General features: G+C 38.5%; 1 protein-coding gene and 1 long non-coding RNA gene across 4 annotated transcripts in view; both read left to right on the top strand.

The window, feature by feature from the left end:
• Positions 1-19,281, top strand: part of CDK6 (cyclin dependent kinase 6) — a 251,663-nt gene that overhangs the window by 20,278 nt on the left and 212,104 nt on the right. The window contains exon 2 of one of the 3 annotated variants that reach the window (XM_053897582.1): positions 18,120-18,168. The exons of the other annotated variants lie outside the window; for them this stretch is intronic. Coding sequence (XP_053753557.1) covers positions 18,131-18,168 — 38 coding nt within the window. The 5' untranslated portion in view covers positions 18,120-18,130. The remainder of the gene's footprint in view (positions 1-18,119; positions 18,169-19,281) is intronic. 3 annotated transcript variants of the gene reach the window in all.
• Positions 9,618-17,552, top strand: LOC128775586 (uncharacterized). The gene is made up of 2 exons (XR_008420410.1): positions 9,618-13,409; positions 13,663-17,552. It is a non-coding gene; the product is annotated as an uncharacterized LOC128775586 (long non-coding RNA).

The raw sequence follows: 19,281 nt of genomic DNA, 5'->3' as shown, positions 1-19,281 counted from the left end.
CATCAGCGTCAACATGTACCTGCCACATGCAAGGCATGGATTCAGAGTCTGGGTGGCAAACAGAAGAATGAAATTGGACCCTGCTTGCCAAACACATGGTGACCCCAGGTCCTCAGCAGGCCACAGCATGGAGCAGGCCCTCTGAGAATGGTTCCTGAGGTGGCAATCAGCACCATACTTCATCAACATGAGGCTGGCTTTCTTTTGCCAGGACACAGCCTCTACCTACCCTCCTATTCCTTCCAATGAGGGTGTCTTCTTCAACCCATCTAGATGCCTGGAAAACTCACATGCATCCTTCATGAGCTAATCCCTTGTGGGACACTACTGCCCGCTCCTCGTCATTTTGCATTTGTTCCAACCATTGCTCTGGTTGCCTTGTGTTGTGAGGTGGCTTATTTTTTATCTCTCCTGTCAGATGATGGGATACTCAAGATCTCTGATTTCCCCACAGACTGACTTTTATTAAGTGCCTCTATGGACCAGATGCAGAGAGAGGTGCTTCATGTATACTGTTGTTTCACAGTTTCCTGCAATATCATTTAGATGACCGAAATATATTTCTCGTATATGTTTGGCTTTGGTCATGGTTCCTGGCTCATTAGCTCCCAAGCCCTTGGAGTTCCCTGAGTAATAAGAGCAATGGGAACATGCTTTTGTTACAATATTTGCTCTCTAGTCCTCAGTTTTCAAAATCACTTCAGAGAGTAAAGGTGGAATGGGTGTCTTATTATTCACAACAATCTCCTTTCTAGTACAATTGGGTTTCTCTTAATGAGGTGACTCTCAGAAAGCACCTAAGGATGGGGCCTGGTTACCAGGGGAACCAACTAGGATTAGAGGGGTGGAACTTTCCATCTCAAGCCCTGATTTCCAGGGAGGGGAGAGGTACTAGAGGTGAGTCCATCACCAATGGCCAAGGATTTCATCAATCATGCCTCTGTAATGAAGCCTCTATAAAAACCCCAAAGGAGGGAGTTTGGAGAGTTTCCGGTCTGGGAAACCAGAACGCACTCATGTGCTACCATGTTGGGCCCCAAACTGCATGAGGACAGAAGCTCCTTTGTTTGAGACTTCTAACTATATATCTCTTTATTTGACTGTTGATACATACCCTTTAATTTTTTTAATTAAAGTTTTTAATTGTAATTGAAAAAAATCCATTAAAATCTTTTTTTCATGTTTGTTTATTTTTGAGAGAAAGAAAGACAGAGTGTGAGTGGGAAAGGGGCAGAGAGAGGGGGAGACACAGAATCTGAAGCAGGCTCCAGGCTCTGAGCTGTCAGCACAGAGCTCAACACAGGGCTGAAACCCATGAACCAAACCCATGAACCCTAAGATGGTGACCTGAGAGGAAGCTAGATGCTTAACTGACTGAGCCACGTAGGTGCCCCAAAGACATCCATTTTTTTTTTAATTTTTTTTTTAATGTTTATTTATTTTTGAGACAGAGAGAGACAGAGCATGAACGGGGGAGGGTCAGAGAGAGAGGGAGACACAGAATCTGAAACAGGCTCCAGGCTCTGAGCCATCAGCACAGGCTCAGAGCCTGACGCGGGGCTTGAACTCACGAACCGCGAGATCATGACCTGAGCCGAAGTCGGACGCTTAACGGACTGAGCCACCCAGGCGCCCCGAAAGACATCCATTTTTAATAGTGTGTTTTTTTGTGAGTTCTGACAAATTTATACATCTATGTAACCACCATCACAATCAAGATCTTAAATACTTCATCACCCCCAAAAGTTCCCTCAGACTCCTTTATAGTCCATCTCCTCCCCCTACCTGGACCCTTGGGAACCACTAATTTTTGTGTCATTATAGATTATATTTGTCCTTTTCTAGAGTTCTGTGTACATGGTATCAGACAGGATTGTGTTCTTTTGTATCTGGTTTTCATCGCTAATTTTGAAATTCTTTCATGTTTACTGTATCAGTAGTTCATTCTTTTCCAGTGTATGGGTTTGCCACAATTTGTATATCCATTTGCATGTTGACAGTTATTTGTGTTTCTTCTAGTTTGGGGCTGTTATGAATAGTGCTGGTATAAACATTTATATACAGGTCTTTGTGTTGGTATGACATATGCATTCATTTCATTTGCATAAATACCTAAATGTGGTTTGCTGGATGTATGGCAAATGTGTGTTTAATTTTTAAGCTTATTTATTTATTTTGAGAGAGAGAGAGAGCGAGAGTGCAGGAGTAGTGGAGGGGCAGAGAGAGAGGGAGAGAGAATCCCAAGCAGGCTCCAGGCTGTCAGCACAGAGCTCAGTGTGAGGCTCGATCCCACAAACCATGAGATCATGACCTGAGCTGAAATTAAGAGTTGGATGCTCAACTGACTGAGCCACCCACGTGTGCCTTGTGTGTTTAATTTTTAAAGAAATTGCCGAACTTTTCCAAACTGGTTGTGCCAGTTTACATTTCCACCAGCAATGTGTGAAGGTTACATTTGATTTGCATTCTATTCAACTCTTGGTGTTGTCAGTGTTTTTAATTTTAACCGTTCTATATTAGGTGTGAACTGATATTATATTGTGGTTTTAATTTGCATTTACCTCATGACTAATGTTGTTGAACATCTTTTCATTTGCTTATTGGCAATTCTCTTAATTTCTTTTGGGAAGTATCTATTCAAATATTTGACCATTATTTAAAGCTGGGTGTATTTAAAGCTTGTTGTATTATGAAAGTTATTTATATTTTCCGGAATAGTCTTTCACCAGATACATGTACTGCAGATATTTTCTTCAGGTATATGGCTTGCCTTTTTCTTTTTCCTTTGTTTTTTCTTTTTAATGATCTCTCTCAAACAGAAGATTTTAATTTTTCCGAAGTCTGATTTATCATTTTTTTTCTCTTAAGGTTTGTGCTTTTTTTATATCTCATCTAAGAAATCTTTGCTTACCCTAGAGGCACATAGGTTTTTTTCTTTTATTTTCTTCTAGAATTTTATAGTTTTTGCTTTTATGTTAAGTCCATAATACATTCAAGTTAAACCTTTGTGTGTGGCTTGAGGTAAAAGAAGTTCATTTTTTCCTTTATATAGATATCCAGCTGTCCCAGCACCATTTGTTCAAAAGTCGATGCTTTCTTTATTCTGAATACATTGGCAACTTTGTAAAAAAATTATTTGCCCATGTATATACATTTGGGTCTATTTTGGACTCTGTTCTGTTCTACTGCTTTATATATGTCTTTTTGCCACTGCCATGGTGTTTTATTTACTGTAGTTTTACAGTAAGTCTTAAAGTTAAGTAGTGTAAGTTTTTCAGCTTTGTTCTTCTTTTTGAAAATTATTTTTTGCAATTTTGCCTTTGGAGATTTTGCTAAGAATTTTTACGTCCATATTTATGAAGGATATTGTTCTGTAATTTCCTTTTTTAATAGTGTCTCAGATTTTGGTTTTGAGGTAATGCTGGCTTTAAAAAATGAGTTGATAAGTGTTTACAGCACCACAAAGATTTTCTGAAATATTTCCTGTAGCATTACCATCAATTCTTTCTTATACATTTAATAGAATTTACCAATGAAGTTATCTGGCCTAACATTTTCTTTATGGTCAGGTTTAAACTACAAATTCTATTTCCTTAACAAACACGGGGGGCCCTATAGGTAGAATCACTTCTTATAGTTTATTTTTCAAGGAATGTGTGTTTCATGTAGGTTTTGAGTTTATTAGTATACATTCTTGATCTTTATTCTCTTATATTTTTGTCTGCAGAATCTGTAGTGATGCCCTCTTTTTCATTCTTGATACTAGAAATTTGTATGTCCCCCCACCCCCATTTTTTTTCTTAATCATACAGGTAGAGTTTTGGCAGTTTTATTGATGAAAAATCAGTTATTGGTTTCATTAACTTCCTTTCTTTATCCATTGTCTAGTCTATATTTACTTTTATTTAATTGCCTTTCCTACTTTGGGTTTCATTTGCTCTTTTAGCTTCTTAAAATAGAAACTTAGCTCATAGATTTTAGAATTTTCTTCTTTTCTAATGTAAGCATTTATGTTGTTTTATTTGCTTCCCACACATTTTAGTATATTGTGGTTCTGTTTTCATTCAGTTCAAAATATTTTAACCTTTTGGTGATTCTTCTTTGAGCCATGGGTTACTTAGATTTGTGTCTTTTAATTTTCAAACATTCCAAAATGTATAGGATTTTTCAGATACCTTTCTGTCTAATTAAATTCTGTTGTGATCAGAAAACAACTCTATATGCTTTTAATCCTTTTTAAATTTATTAAGACTTCTTTTGTTCCAGGTAGTTTATCTTGGTACATTTACATTTGATTCTTTTTAAAATAATTTTCCATTTCCTCCCTCATTATGTTCATGTTTTCCTTTAGGTCTTTGAGCATATTTATTACATTTATTATAATAGTTGCTTAATGTCTTTACTATTATATAATCTTTGTCTTTTCTGGGTCTGTTTATATTGGCTGAATTTTCTCCTGGTAATCTGCTACATTTTCCTTTATGTCTGCATGTTTAATACTTTTTTATTGGATGCCAGACATTATGAACAATGTAACAACAATTACATTGTTGACCGCTGGATTTTGTTCTATTCTTTTAAAGAGTGTTGGACTTTGTTTTGAGGGGCTTGTGGTTCAATTTGATCCTTCCAAGGTTTAATTTTACTTTATTTTGGTTTGTTTGTTTTTAAAGTTTATTTATTTATTTTTGAGAGGGAAAGAGAGAGAGGAAAAGCATACATACCTACATACACACATGAGTGTAGGAGGGGCCGAGGGGGGGAGAGAGAATCCCAAACAATGATAGTGCAGAGTCTCACATGGGGCTCGATCCCCCAAACCACGAGATCATGACCTGGGCCAAAATCAAGAGTTGGAAGTTTAATCAACTGAGCCACCCAGGCACCCCCGGTTTTTTTCTTTTAATGAGGAGGGCATCTAGTATAGGCTTTACTTTAGGTCTAATGTAGGACCATTCATTCCTCTCTGGCTGGTGGGAACTAAAAAGATGTCTTCCCTTTGTGAGCTCTAGGAATCATTCAGTTTACAATTTTCTGGTAGTTGTTCTCTCCTCAGAAGCAGTTTTTGCCTGGTCTTCTGCAGTTCCACATGTGTAGGATTCAATAGATTGTAGATTTCTGAAGATTTCTGTAGATTTCTGAAGCTCTTTTTTTGGGTGGTTTTTTGTTTTGCTCTGTCTTACGAATTTTAGTCACCTCACTCTCCTTGTCTTCTTAGCTCTGATCTCTTCCTGCTCAACTAAGTGATATAGTCCAACTAAGTGATTGAGTTCCTCCTCCCTGTGCCTGTCTGGAGGTCTGGAAACTGCCTCCACACAGAAAGCCAGCAGGACAGTTTGGGGCTCCCCTCATTACTTCTCTTCTCTTAGGGATTACAGTTCTGTACTACCTGTAGTCCGGTATCTGAGAACAGTTATTTCATATATTTGGCCAGTTCCTAGCTGTTTGTGACAGGTAAGTCTGAACCCTCTTGCTCTCTTACTGCCTTGTATATCCATTAGTTTTTATAAAAACTGGGTATCTGGTATGGTTGTTAAATAAGACTTTTTTCTCCTTTCTTGATCTCATTTCTGAGTAGAATTTCTGGGAGGCTCATTTGGAGTAGGGACTCTTGGGGGGAGAGTATCTTTTATCAGGCTTTACTTTTGAGTGAATGGGAAAACTGGCTGTCAGGATTAGATCCCCCAAATGCCATAATAAGAAAGGTTTTATCCCAATATCTGTGTTCTGGGGATGCTGACCACTGCAGTTACCTGGTACAGACCTTCAGTCGACTCCCCTGCTTGGGCTGCGTTTCTTTCTCCCTTTCTCCACCATACCTGCTGGCTCAGTCCAGCTCCTGCTTCCTCCACAGCGCCCTCATAGCTTATTCCAAGGCAGTGGCCTTCCCTTCAGTAAAAATATTTGAGCATGCCACTGATACTCACTGACTTAGAGAAATTATATCCATATACATTTACCTATGTTAAAAAATAACGGTTCTTATAATTAGAATATATTTTCTTAATATGGTTCCTGAATTACACATTTGCCACTTTGGAGACCACTGTCTTTTTGGTGACTTTCTCTGTCAATTTCCTCCGTTAACTTGCTTCTATTTATTTTTGGTTATCCAGAAAATCTACTCAACTCTCAATTTTTTGATGATACCTTTCTTTACTTATAGGTTTTCTTTCTTTTACTTCGGTAGTATCTTAAAGACTAGAGGCAGATGTTTGTGATGGGTCTGCCATTTTGAACGGGAAGTCCATCTGATATGTTTCTGAAAATAAATTTTTAAATAATTAAAATATCATTATTTCTTACAGTTTAGTTTGCTTTCCTGAGTGGGAGCAGAAGGATGGAGCTAAACGTAGTGGCCTGAGAATTGCTTATAACCTTCAGGAAGTTTTATTAATGTAGCAGTCTTTACATTTGGATATGTTGAAAGTAGTGTGACTCAAGGAAGGAGCCCGCAGATTTCACCAGGAGCAAACAAAGTTGAAGAACGTGCTCTGGAGACATATGGAGTTCATGTGAGATAGACTTCTCCTATATTTTTGTGACATTCCGTAATTTTAGCAACAGTCTAATCACCTGGAAAAGAGCCATGAATGTAGAGGAAACATTTTCACAGTCTCCTAATGGCACCTGGTTATCTACCATCATTGTTATTTCTAGGTTTTCATATAGCATCCCAACAGCTAGTGTAAACCCATAACAAGCAATAACTAATTTGACATCATTATTGGGAATGTTAGTCAATTGATTTTTCTTAAGAGAAACAAACTGAAAAGATAAGCCCACTATGAATTAATTCTTTGTAGGAATTTCCCATGTCTGATGATTTAAAAGAATAAATTCTGCATGTAAATGAATCATTACAAGCTTAATTGAAGCTTGTTGGATATTCAAGATTACTCACTGTGGTGTGTTTCTGATGGAGACAGGAAGTGAAAAAGCAAAGTATGAGATTTTTTTTTTGTGCATGAAGTCTCAGCCAGTCTTTTAATGTTTCTCATTGAGGCTTTGGTCTCTAGGGTAAATGACTCAAGGTATCTATTGCTGCTTAGCTGTTTTTAAGGGGGAATTTCCCCCCACAGTCCTCCCCTCCCCAAAATAGCTAATTATATACTGGAAGTTTCAGTACATTGTTCACAGTTTGTGAAGTCAGCATATTTCTGGAAGCTCACTGTGAATGTAATTCTTAGCTGTACTGATGCTTTTGTTTCTCCATCTCTGCAGCCAGCACTGTACTGTAAGGACACAATTCTATCGCTATTTTTTCCTTCACATTTGATGTGGTAGTTTGCATACAGCTGCAGAGTAGACAGTTACCTTTGAAAGGAACATTTGGCTGCTCTAATTTGATTAAAGAAAACCACCTCAATCATTTCTAGACTGAGAACGTTTTCATTTTAACTTGGCAGTAGGAGTTGGGAATGTACTCACTGCACTTAGATATGTGGGGGAGCAGTCAGGGAACAAAACCAACTGCTCGAATGGAGAAAGCTTTGGTGCAACTTTTTTTTTTTTTTTTTGAGGCAAGCGGTGTTTTATAGGATTGATTTTCTTTCTCTTTCTCTCCCAAATATTCTACAGCCTTGATTTTCACTTCTGTCCCCCTTTCACGTTTGTTTTTTTTTAAATCAGCAATTGCAGTAAACTGATTGTGGCAGGGGTAGGATATTACCCTAATGTGATTTGAAGGACTTTGAGGTCCTCAAAAAATTATTCCATTTTTATATAAAGAGAAAACCCCAAATCATAAATGACTATGAATTGCACATGCTTTCCTGGCCGCTATTGAATGGCTAAAAAAGTTTTTAGAGCATGTGTATACTGACAACGGTTGGGAATTTAGTGGAAACTTGCGTGGAAGAAAATTGCTTATTGTTGGAAGCCTGCAGCCCTAGCTCTAGATAATTACCAATTATGTCACATGTGTCTACTTTGCTTCTGAGATACCAGGTCTGATCACACAGCTAGTATGACAGTTGAAAATATATTCTGCTGATTGTGGGTTGACATCAACTTTATACATATGTTACTGTGAATGATTGAGCAGGAGCTTTGTTTGTAGGGTAATCCATGGATGCATTCAGCATGAACCACAGTTCAGCAATGTAGTATATGGTGTTCTTGGGCAAGGTGCTATGTTGGCATCCTAAAAAGTTTGAACGCAAAGTTTTAAATAAAAAGTGTGAGGGTATACATGCAGTCTTGGAAATACAACAATGTTATTTTTTTTTTAGTTTTTTATATTTATTTTGAGAGAGAGAACATGGGCAGGGGAAGGGCCCAGAGAGAGGGAGAGAGAGAATCCCAAGCAGGCTCTGTGATGTGGGGCTCGAAACCACAAAACTGCGAGATTATGACCTGAGTGGAAGTCAAGACTCCATCACTCAACCAACTGAGCCACCCAAGTGCACCCAACCATGTTATTATTAATTGACCCTTGGATGTTATTGATAACCTTAGAGTTGAGGTCAAATGTGGGCTCACATTCTCATTCTACCATGTGACAGTATGACTTGACCACATTATACTTCTCTCACCTCTAAGCTTCAGCTTTTTCATTTGTAAAATTAGCACACATATTAAATGATGTTTCTAAATTTAGGTTCCTGTTATGTTTTTGACACTTGGCAAATATTTAGATACCTCACTGCCTCTTCCTCTTCTCCTTGGTATCACTACTCAACTACTTGTAATGTTTTGAGGGAGGGTTTTGTTCATGGAATGTGTGGCTGAACTCAACAAAGTCCCCTTGAAATTCTAATATTATGTGCAGCTCTTATTCTCTTGGACAAAATGATTAAGTCCAGCGGGACTCTATCCAGTCTGCCTAGTTTTCCTATGGGTAATAAGCCCTAGGCAGACATTATATCAGGTATTAGTTGGATATAAGCACAGAGGACATGAGAATTGTTCAGCAAATGTTAGCTGTTTGGTAGAGTTATGTTGTCATCTTGAGTTCTTTTCCATCTTATGTCATCTTTGGGTGCTAAAATCATTTCCACATTTAATCTCAAGATTTAATGAAGTCGCCTTGGTCTGTTCTTCTTTTTGGGAATTAAGGCCAAGAGGCAGTCTTCCTGTTTTGTTTTCACACACAGTCAGAAGAATATAAATCTCTTCAGTCACATCTGCATTATCTAAGCATACAAGGATGGCAAAGGGACTGAAAAGATGATTGTCCAAAGGCCGCTACTACATCTGGATTTGGCACCCCAAGATTTCTAGTAGGTACAACTTGGTAAATGTACTTGAATCCCTGGCTAGCTCACAATGCTTATTTGTTCCATAACATAACTGAATAATTTATTACAATGAAATAAAATATTACAAACAGTAATGCTTGCTGTTTTTGTTTTTTTCAGTTACCAAAATTTTAATATTAGATGATTTTAAAAATTAATTGCCAGTGATTGAGGAAAAGTTGATTTAAAAAAATTTTTTTTACATTTATTTAGTTTTGAGAGACAGAGAGAGACAGAGGACAAATTGGGGGAGGGGCAGAGAGAGAAGGAGACACAGAATCCGAAGCAGGCTCCAGGCTCTGAACCGTCAGCACAGAGCTTGATGTGGGGCTAGAACTCACAAACCGTGAGATCAGGACCTGAGCCAAAGTCGGATGCTTAACCAGCTGAGCCACCCAGGCACCCCGTGGAAAAGTTTATTTAATCTGAATAGGTTTTTAGAGACCTGTAGGGATTCTGCAGAGAAATGCTGAGTACTAATTATTGATGTCACTTCAAACTGTCTCTTTCTTCAATAAAGTATTGTGATGTTTCTCATATGTAATTGCCTTTTTAAAAATACACTTTTACATAGCCCAATACTGTTGAACTGTCCATGTACTACTATTAGTGTTCTGAGATTTTCTTCTTGTGTGGACTCTAATTTGGTGACAACATAAACATTAAAATCCAGCGAAATTATTGAAAGTGTCCAATGAAGTGCATTAGAGCCTGAGACCAGAGTTTGGTTTTTGTGTTGTTTTTAAATAATGAATGTGTCATTCCTTTTTGCGTGGCAGTTATCTACTTAGGTGCTATTAATGTAATTATTCTTACAGCTGGGAGGACTTGTTATTCCTATTTTATAGGTAATGAAACAGACACAGAAAATGTAAATGACCAGTTCAAGGTCACCTTGACTCCAGGTGTTATTTCCCCCATCATAGGGTTTTCTATCTAGTACTGTAAGTATTTTAGTCATGCAAAGATAATTTGGATAGGACTATTTTGATAATGCCTGTTTGGGAATTAAATGCACATAAACTGCATGCTGACAAAGGCATACTGATTATTTGAGGTGGAAACTGTCTTCTATTACCAGAAACTAGTGGTATAATTGCTTCATTTGGCAGATATTAAGTGTCATATATTTTTTAATTTAATTTTTAAAATTTTAACAATTTGTTTTAATAGTCATATGTAGAGACAGTGCTCATGGAATTGGGACTGAAATAGAGTTATTTGTTAGGGTTCATGCTGGTCCTCAGCTTGGTAGCAGTCCGTTCTCCATTGCCTACGCTGGACCAGTGAGGAAAGGAAGAGTGGCAGGTCAAAGGAAGTACACTCACCTCTGAACCTGGCACCAGAAGTGCTGACGAGGACGTCACTTATGCTCTTGATGACTCAGCACTTCCTGGTTTCTCTTTGTAGCCCTGCTAGGGCTAATAATATCCAGTGACCTTAGTCCAAACTGAGGGTTTCAAGGAACCTTTGGTTTCCTCATCATCAAAAATTTGAGGTCAGGAATCATTCTTTTCCTTTCTGTTGCGAATTAATTAATGGTACTAGGTCTCAGCCATTATGTTCTGTGTTGGACCACATGCGTTTTGTTCTTAAGATTAGAAGATCCAAAGCTATTCTGGAGTATAAATAAATAAATATATCCTTACCTTTCAACTCAATGGCAGTCCTGTTATATAATGCATTTGGTCTTTGTGTTTTTTCTGTGCAGTCTAATGGCTGGGGAAAGAGTGGAAGGAAATGAAGTTCAAACTACACTTGCAGTGTATTTGCTTCTTTGATTTTAGGAAAGGCTTAAGGACGACCTAAGAGGCCTAGTGAGGGTGGGCGGGAGGGAAATCGTGGATCTGTTCATGGGGACCCTCATCACCTAACAAATAGTCCAGGACAGGCGGCCTGGCCTGTTCTGTGTGAATGAAACCAAATTGTATTTATTAATTAGTTTTATATTTAGAACTAGCCAAAATTGTTAGACTCAAAACTTGTAAGTATTGAGACATCTGGAGATGAAACATTTCAGAAAGCCTAGAAAAATTTAGAAAACCTTGGAACTTTTTTACCTGTTTTCCTGGGCTGTTATAACATTGATTACAGGACATGGTTGAGAGTTCATCCATGTCGACAGCCGATTTATTTAAAAATTTATGAAAAAGTTTTAAAGTTATTGTATAGATTATCCAAACATCAAGTTTCTGTTGAAATATATTTTTATTAAAGACAGTCTTAAAGGTGTAGTTTACAGTCAAGAGATACTTAGAGTAAAAAGAATGCTGTGTTTAAAACACAGATATTTATTATTAAATGTTTCTTTATGTGTTTTTATCTTTACAGAGGCCCCTAAATAGCAAGAACTTCACTGCTTCCAAGTAAGCAAAAGTAAAAATTCCTACAGAAAACATAGCCCTGACCTTTTTGCACATGTAATCCAAACGAAAAGTTAGCTTTGAAGTGGCGTTTTGTTACATAATCATACTGAAAATATGCAGTAATATGTATTCCTTTGAATGTCTTTCATTCAGAAACATATTTTTGTTTATTTGACTATCCTACCAGCTGAAAATGGATTATGTTCTGGTTGTTCATCTAACCACCCAACCTCAAAATACTTGAGAAATTACATGAAGAGCTTCATTCCAAAGCATAACATTTTCAGAGAGATTCAGACCATTTGGAAAGTTGAACATGGAATTTCACTCCATAGATGATTAAAATAAAAAGCAAATAATAGGAGAAAATAAACAGAATTTACAAACCTAGTGTTTGCCAGACAGAACACCTGTCCAATCAGTAGTAAATTATTTTAAAGAGCATTTACTTTCTAGAAGGTACTTAATGTGGATCATTTGTTTCAGACATGTCTGTATACATTTCTACCAGACTATTTGGTCAGCTCAACATTAGGGAACAGAGCATTCAAAAGCATCACAAATCATTACAAAGAGTATGAAAATTATGACCAGTACAGGCAAAAACAAATGAAAGCCCTTCTTTTCTTGGGTGTTCTCTGAGATGCTGCTATAGAAATCTGAGAATTGATAGCATATGCTTAAGACTCCCAAGTTTCTGGTGCTGCCCACAACAATACAAAAACTGACATTTTGATTCCTTCTGCATTTCTCCTCATCTGATTTAGTGAGCACTCTGTATATTGAGGTATGGCAAGAAATTCTACTTATCACGGAAAAAGAAAAATACCATATGAGATTTCTAATTTTTGTAATTGTTTGACATTTGTAGGGAAGTCTTTTTGTTAACTTGCATAATTGAGGAATCAAGCACTCCAGTTAATAAGGAAACCTAGTTAATAGAAAGTTGTCATCTCTTCTGACCATTAAGACCCATTTTCAAAGAATTCAGATATGACAGATACACTTAACACTAAAACTCATAACATAAAAACTCATAATTTAATACTTTAGTGATTATTGAGAAAATATTTCAAGATTTATACTTTACTGTAATCCTTCTGAACTACAGTTATGATGAACACTGACTATTCCTGCTATTTAGAGAATTATAGTTGACAAAATGTTAGCTTGGTTATATGATTTGGCTATCCATGCTAGAGGAGAGAAGGCCTTCAGTCATGTCTTTTAAAGAAACAAAATCTATTGCATTATGTTTTGGTTAGGTATAAAATTTCGCTCTTTAAATTTAGAGATTATGGAGGGAAAGGTTGAGAGGTTGAGATGCTAGTAGTGAAGGGCAGGCAGGGAGTTTAGATCGAGAATAAAGTAATGAAAACTGAGAAGACAAATGTATAAGAAGAAGAAAGTTCTGAATGTATAGATGTAAATAAAGTAGAGAATGACCAAAAAAAAACCAGAAGAGACCAAATTAAAGAAATTATTTCTTAAAGTTTTAAAATATCATGAGGTCAAAATTAGTATGGCAAAGAACTCCTGGTTCTGAGAGAGTAACCCTAGAAAAGACAGAAAGAAAAAAATGAAGTTAAAGGAGAAAATAGAAGAAGAAAAAAAGCCCACCTAAAACTGCAAGAGAGTAAGAAAGAATTAAAATGAGTTTGGATCCAAAATTGGTAAAAACTATAACTTCAGTATGGTTTATTTTAAATTGTTCACCTGTTACCCCAAACCTCAACAAACATAGATTTGTTTGTTCTTTTCATGTGGGAAACATAAGGAAAATTCATCTTGTACTCATCAGGTTTTGGTCTTTTTTTTTTTTATTTAAAAAAAAAATTTTTTTTTTTTTTAACGTTTATTTTTTTTTGAGACAGAGAGAGACAGAGCATGAACGGGGGAGGGTCAGAGAGAGGGAGACACAGAATCTGAAACAGGCTCCAGGCTATGAGCTGTCAGCACAGAGCCCGACGCGGGGCTCGAACTCACGGACCGTGAGATCATGACCTGAGCCGAAGTCGCACGCTTAACCGACTGAGCCACCCAGGTGCCCCCAGGTTTTGGTCTTATTGTAGAAAAATGGAGATAAAAGAGTTGTTATACTTGACATGCAAATAAGAGTTTTTGGTCTGTTCCACATTTTTTTTTTTTTAACATTTATTTATTTTTGAGACACAGAGCATGAGCAGGGTAGGGGCAGAGAGAGAGGGAGACACAATCTGGAAGCAAGCTCCAGGCTCCAAGCTGTCAGCACTGAGCCTGACGTGGGGCCTGAACTCATGAATCGCGAGATCATGACCTGAGCTGAAGTCGGATGCTTAACCGACCAAGCCACTCAGGCGCCCCAAGTTCCACATGTTTTAAAGTTACTGTTGGTTTTCATTAATAGCATTACTTTTTTTACATAATTTAAAAAAAAAATGTTTATTTATTTTTGAGAGAGAGTGCACATGCCTGTGCATGCAGGGGAAGGGTGGAGAGAGGGAGACAGAGGATCCGAAGCAGACTTCATGATGAAAAGAAAAGAAAAGTGATAGCGGAGAGCTAGGTGCAGGGGTCCAACTCATGAACCTTGAGGTCATGACCTGAGCAGAGTCGGACACTTAACTGTTGGAGCCATCCAGGCATGCCATACAACTGTTTACTTTTTTAAAGGAACATTTTATTGCATTTTATTTTGTTTTATTTTATTTTTGTAAAGATTTTATTTTTAAGTAATCTACACCCAATGTGGGGTTCAAACCCACAACCTCGAGATTAAGAGTCATGTGTTCCACTGACTGAGCCAGCTAGGTGCCTCAAAGGGGCATTTTAAACACCCTAGATACATTCTCAAAATACATTGCTAAATTAGGGGGAGTTTGAAAGATGTTTTATATATATTTTGTAAGGAGAAAATCTCCAACTCTCTGGTTTTACTTAATGTTGAGCATTAGAAGTTTCTATAGATAGGAAATTGTAATCATACCTTTCTCAAGAAGATAGTGTTTTTTTAACCTTTTTTTTTTTTTTTAGTAAAATATATATAACATAAAAGTTACCATTTTAACCATTTTCAAGTGCACAATTCAGTGGTATTAAATACAGCCACACTGTTGGAGAGCCATCACCACTGTCCAACCCCAGAATTTCATTCCTCTCCTCCTTACAAGAAGATAGATTTTTAAATGACATTTTATCACCAGGAGATGAGAACCAGGCAGTAGTTCATGATACGGCCAGCAGGCTTAGTGTTAGGAATGGAAATGATAGAAGCCCACCAAAGCTAGCTCCAGAAAGAGATTTTATCGTAAATGAACAGGGCCCTCATGAGATTCTTTACACATTTGGCTTCTTGGGACAGGGGTTCTGGACTCTGGGAGCCTATAAGGAGTGCCTGTGGTCTGTCTTGCACCAGGGAATTGCCTCTGAGTGTTTGTCCTCACTACTTCCTGTGTGTCTTCACCCAGGGCTTCCTCATAACCTCCATTTCCAAGGGCCCATGGTGGTCATCACAGCACTGGTTCTGTGTGAGGTTTTTGGTGTGGTGCCCCACACCAGCATGCAAACACTGGTTCTTAGTTCATATTTCAGAGAATCTGAGGCATGGTGTGGGGGAAGAAAGTCCCAGTCTAGGAAAGACTGGATTTTTGCCCTGGTTTCAGATGGTGAAGAAAATTAATTGACATTTGATTCTTTGTTGTTCTAGCCAAGGTCTGAGTCTTGAAGAAGCAAAAACCGTGTTTGTCCCGAAAACGCAGCTTTAGGATAATTCTTAAATCATTTTGAAGTTTAAGTGTTTCAAAGCCATATATATATGTGTTACCCGAACAGGTTTAAAATTGTATGCCAACACTTAACAGTAGTTTTTAGTCATAGAAAGTTGGAGGAGTTTCAACTTGAGAACACTGAAGATGTTCATGAAGAGTAGGTAGCATGGATGAGCATAATCAGTTCCTAGCCACAGTGATGTCTGGAGCTTACTCATTTTGGTGGAAAAGTCATGCTCTTCAGATTGAAAAGTTGGAACATCATTACAGAAAATGAATTTTTATTTTAAACCAATTGAACAGAAATGCTGCTTGGCTTCATGATGGCTAGAAGACACCTTAAGTATAATTAACTCACGAGCTAATGCCTAGAAGTGGCAACATGGTATTATGCCAGTGGTTAGGCAGCTTCACGAATCCGCTTCCAACACAGGTCTGGCCATGCCACTCTGTGTGTGCCTACTTTGGGGGCACTGGTTATTTGACCAGTTTTCTTCCACTGGGGCTCCAAGAACCCTTGAGTCAAGAGAAAGGGCCATATGTTTTTTCAAGTTAAAGAAATCATAGACTTTCAGTTATTCCTACTCGTTTGTTTTGTCTTTGAACAGGAGTTATTTATACGAGCACTGCTTGACCAGTATTTGTCTTCCAAGATCACATTATAGCAGTGGTCATCAACTGGTAGCGGTTTTACCTCTCAGGGGATATTTGGCAATCTCTTTGTCATAGCTGGGGAAGGATGTTGCTACTGGCATCCAATAAGTGAATGTCATGGATGAATATCCTACAGGGCACAGGACAGCTCCCTACTGCAAAGAAAATGCAAAATGTTGATAGTGCTGAGGTTCAGAAGGCCTGCGTTACAGGAAGGCACCGTTAACATCAATTCGTAAGAAGCAAAAAACAGTAAAAGTCTGTGTTATAAATTGATCCATAGATAGGTCCAAAACTATCTAGCGTTAATAGGTTTAACATTTAGGGCACCTGGGTGGCTCAATCAATTGAGTGTCCAACTCTTTTTTTTTTTTAATGTTTATTTATTTGAGGGGGGTGGGATGCACAGAATCCAAAACAGGCTTTAGGCTCTGAACTGTCAGCACAGAACCCGACACGGGGCTCAAACTCCTGAATCATGAGATCATGACCTGAGCCAAATTTGGACGTCCAACCAACTGAGCCACCCAGGGGCCCCTGAGTGTCCACCTCTTGATTTTGGCTCAGGTCGTGATTCCAGGGTTGTGAGATTGAGCCCTGATCTCCACACTGAGCATGGAGCCTCCTTAAGATTCTCTCTCTCAGAGAAGGAGAGACAAACCAAGAAAGAGAATCTTAATTATAGAGGGGCGAGGTATGTGGGGGGCTCTTAAACAAGTGACGGGGGTTAAGGAGTACAGTTGGGATGAGCACTGAGTGATGTTGGAGTTGTTGTATCACTGTATTGTATACTTGAACCAATGTAACACTGTATGTTAACTAACTGGAATTAAAATAAAAACTTAAAAAAAAAGATTCTCTCTGTCTCCTCCCCCCTAAAATAAAAAATAATAATAATAATTAAAAATAAAAATACATTTAGCATTCATATCATCAGCTGTCTGATGTTCGTATTTCCCTTACCATCAATGGATGAGAAGAGGAAAACCCAGAGGAGGGATAAGTTTTTTCCTTAATTTAATTGGGAGCAAGATGAGATGGCTGAGGTAGATGGAGCTAAAGTCAACTGGAAAATTTAATATTTCCTTAAGAGTGTGGCTTAGGACTGCAACCCATGATGAAGGTCAAGAGGTAAAAGGTTGTTACATTTTTTTCTAATTGAATTTTCATTAGTTTTATTTTATCCTTACCGGGAAATCAAGGGTTTTTAAAAAAAGGACCAAGGAAGCAGGATGGCTCAGTGACCCCTTCTTCCAAGAGTATATATTTATCCTCAAGTGAAGAAAGCCCAAGGGAGTTCAGACAACTGACACCTTCAATTAGAGCCCTTTCCAGATTATGGATGCGTTGCCTCATGTCTATTCTTTATTGTCTTAACATATATCACAGTGGCTGGTATATCAGGTTTTACAGTTTTCCTTCTAATACCTCCGTTTATAAACTGTCCTTAATCCATATGAGGGGATTAAATAAAATAACCAGTGGAGACGAACTCTTTTTTTTTTTTTTAATGTTTATTTTTGAGAGAGAGAGAGCAAAAGAGAAACAGAGCACAAGTGGAGGAGAGGCAGAGTGGAGGAAGACGCAGAATTGGAAGCAGCCTCCAGGCTCTGAGCTATTAGCACAGAGCCCAGTGCGGGGCACGAACCCACCAACTGTGAGCTCATGAGCTGAGCCGAAGTCAGACGTTTTACCGACTGAGCCACCCAGGTGCCCCAAGACGAACTCTTAAGATTCATTAAAGTGGGTGATTCTGAAGTCTATGAATATGGTAGATGGCATAGATAGGCAGAGGCTTCATTTGTTTTTCTAGTCCTCTAGACTTGACCCTCGAAGGTTAATTTCCCTTCTACTTGAGGTGGTCTGATATTAACCAAGTCCAACAGGCTTTTCCTTCAAAATGTCCTTGGTGCCCATTTCTTTCTCTTCTTTGTCATTGTTATTATGCTAGGGTTCTGTCAACATAGAGCTATATGGTTTAACTTTTTTCTCTCTTGTGTTAACCATCTTTCAGTTTATATCCTGACCTCTTCCCATATCACTCTGTACTCAAAATGCCCTTTAATTTCTACCAACCACATCAAATCTGGATTTTTCTGCCTGTCTTTCAGAGCCCTGCATAATGTGGATCTGTTCTACATGTTCATGCTCCACCATCTTGTGAGTGAACTCTGCCTTGCTTGGCCCTCAGACAGAGCCTCATTGCTATCCCCAGCAAGCCTTGTCCATGTGGCTCCCTGTATGGCCTGCCTTCTCCTCTCTTTACCTATTTGATATGCACCCATCTTCAAAGGTTAGGCTCTGATCTTATCAGCTCCATAAGAGTATTTCTGGAAACGTGAGTGCTTCCATTGATCATTTCTCCTCTGAGAAGTTTGTTTCCCGTGGTTTAACTCTGTGTTCTATCTTGTCCTACAGTATGGGTGGTTATTTCACATGGTCATGTCTTCTTTCCTCAGCTGTAATAAAAGATCTTTGTGAATAGAGCTCATGACTTTTTAATTTTTTTTTAACGTTTATTTATTTTTGAGACAGAGAGAGACAGCATGAACGGGGAGGGGCAGAGAGAGAGGGAGACACAGAATCGGAAGCAGGCTCCAGGCTCTGAGCCATCAGCCCAGAGCCCGACGCGGGGCTTGAACCCACGGACCGCAAGATCGTGACCTGAGCTGAAGTCGGACGCCCAACCGACTGAGCCACCCAGGCGCCCCTAGAGCTCACGACTTTTATTTGTCTTCAGTGGTTAGCATACTGCTGACCATACTGCAAGTGCTTAGTAAATGCTCTTGTTTGGTGGATTGTGTGAGATACTCTGTTTCTTTAAATATTATATCGAAATAATATGCACAGAGGCAGTAATAACAATTATGGGGTATGAGAAAGCCTGAAAAGATTAATTACTACCCATCATCCTAACATGGGGTTACATGGGAAAGGTATGTCTTAAAAATAGTATCAGAACATATATGGAATGAACACCCCTCCCTCAATAGCAGTTTTTCAACTGAGGGAGATTTTGTCTTCGGGACATTTGGCAATGTCTGCAGATCTTTTTTGGTTGACAGTTGGAGGGATGCTGCTGGTATTTAGTGGGCAGAGGCCAAAAATGCAGCTAAACACCCTAAATGCACAGGGCAGCCTCCCACAACAAAGAGGAGTTTGGCCTCAGGGGTGAATATTCCCCTGGTTGAAACACCCCCACTCATAACGCTGTGTGGACACCACCATCAACATCCTTCACCACCTAAAGGGATGAGAGCAAGCAAAAAGCAG

The sequence above is a fragment of the Panthera pardus genome, unplaced genomic scaffold (genome assembly GCF_024362965.1).
Source record: "Panthera pardus isolate Hobbes unplaced genomic scaffold, ASM2436296v1 HiC_scaffold_8, whole genome shotgun sequence".
NCBI lineage: Eukaryota > Metazoa > Chordata > Mammalia > Carnivora > Felidae > Panthera > Panthera pardus.
This window is presented reverse-complemented; position numbering and strand designations above follow the sequence as displayed.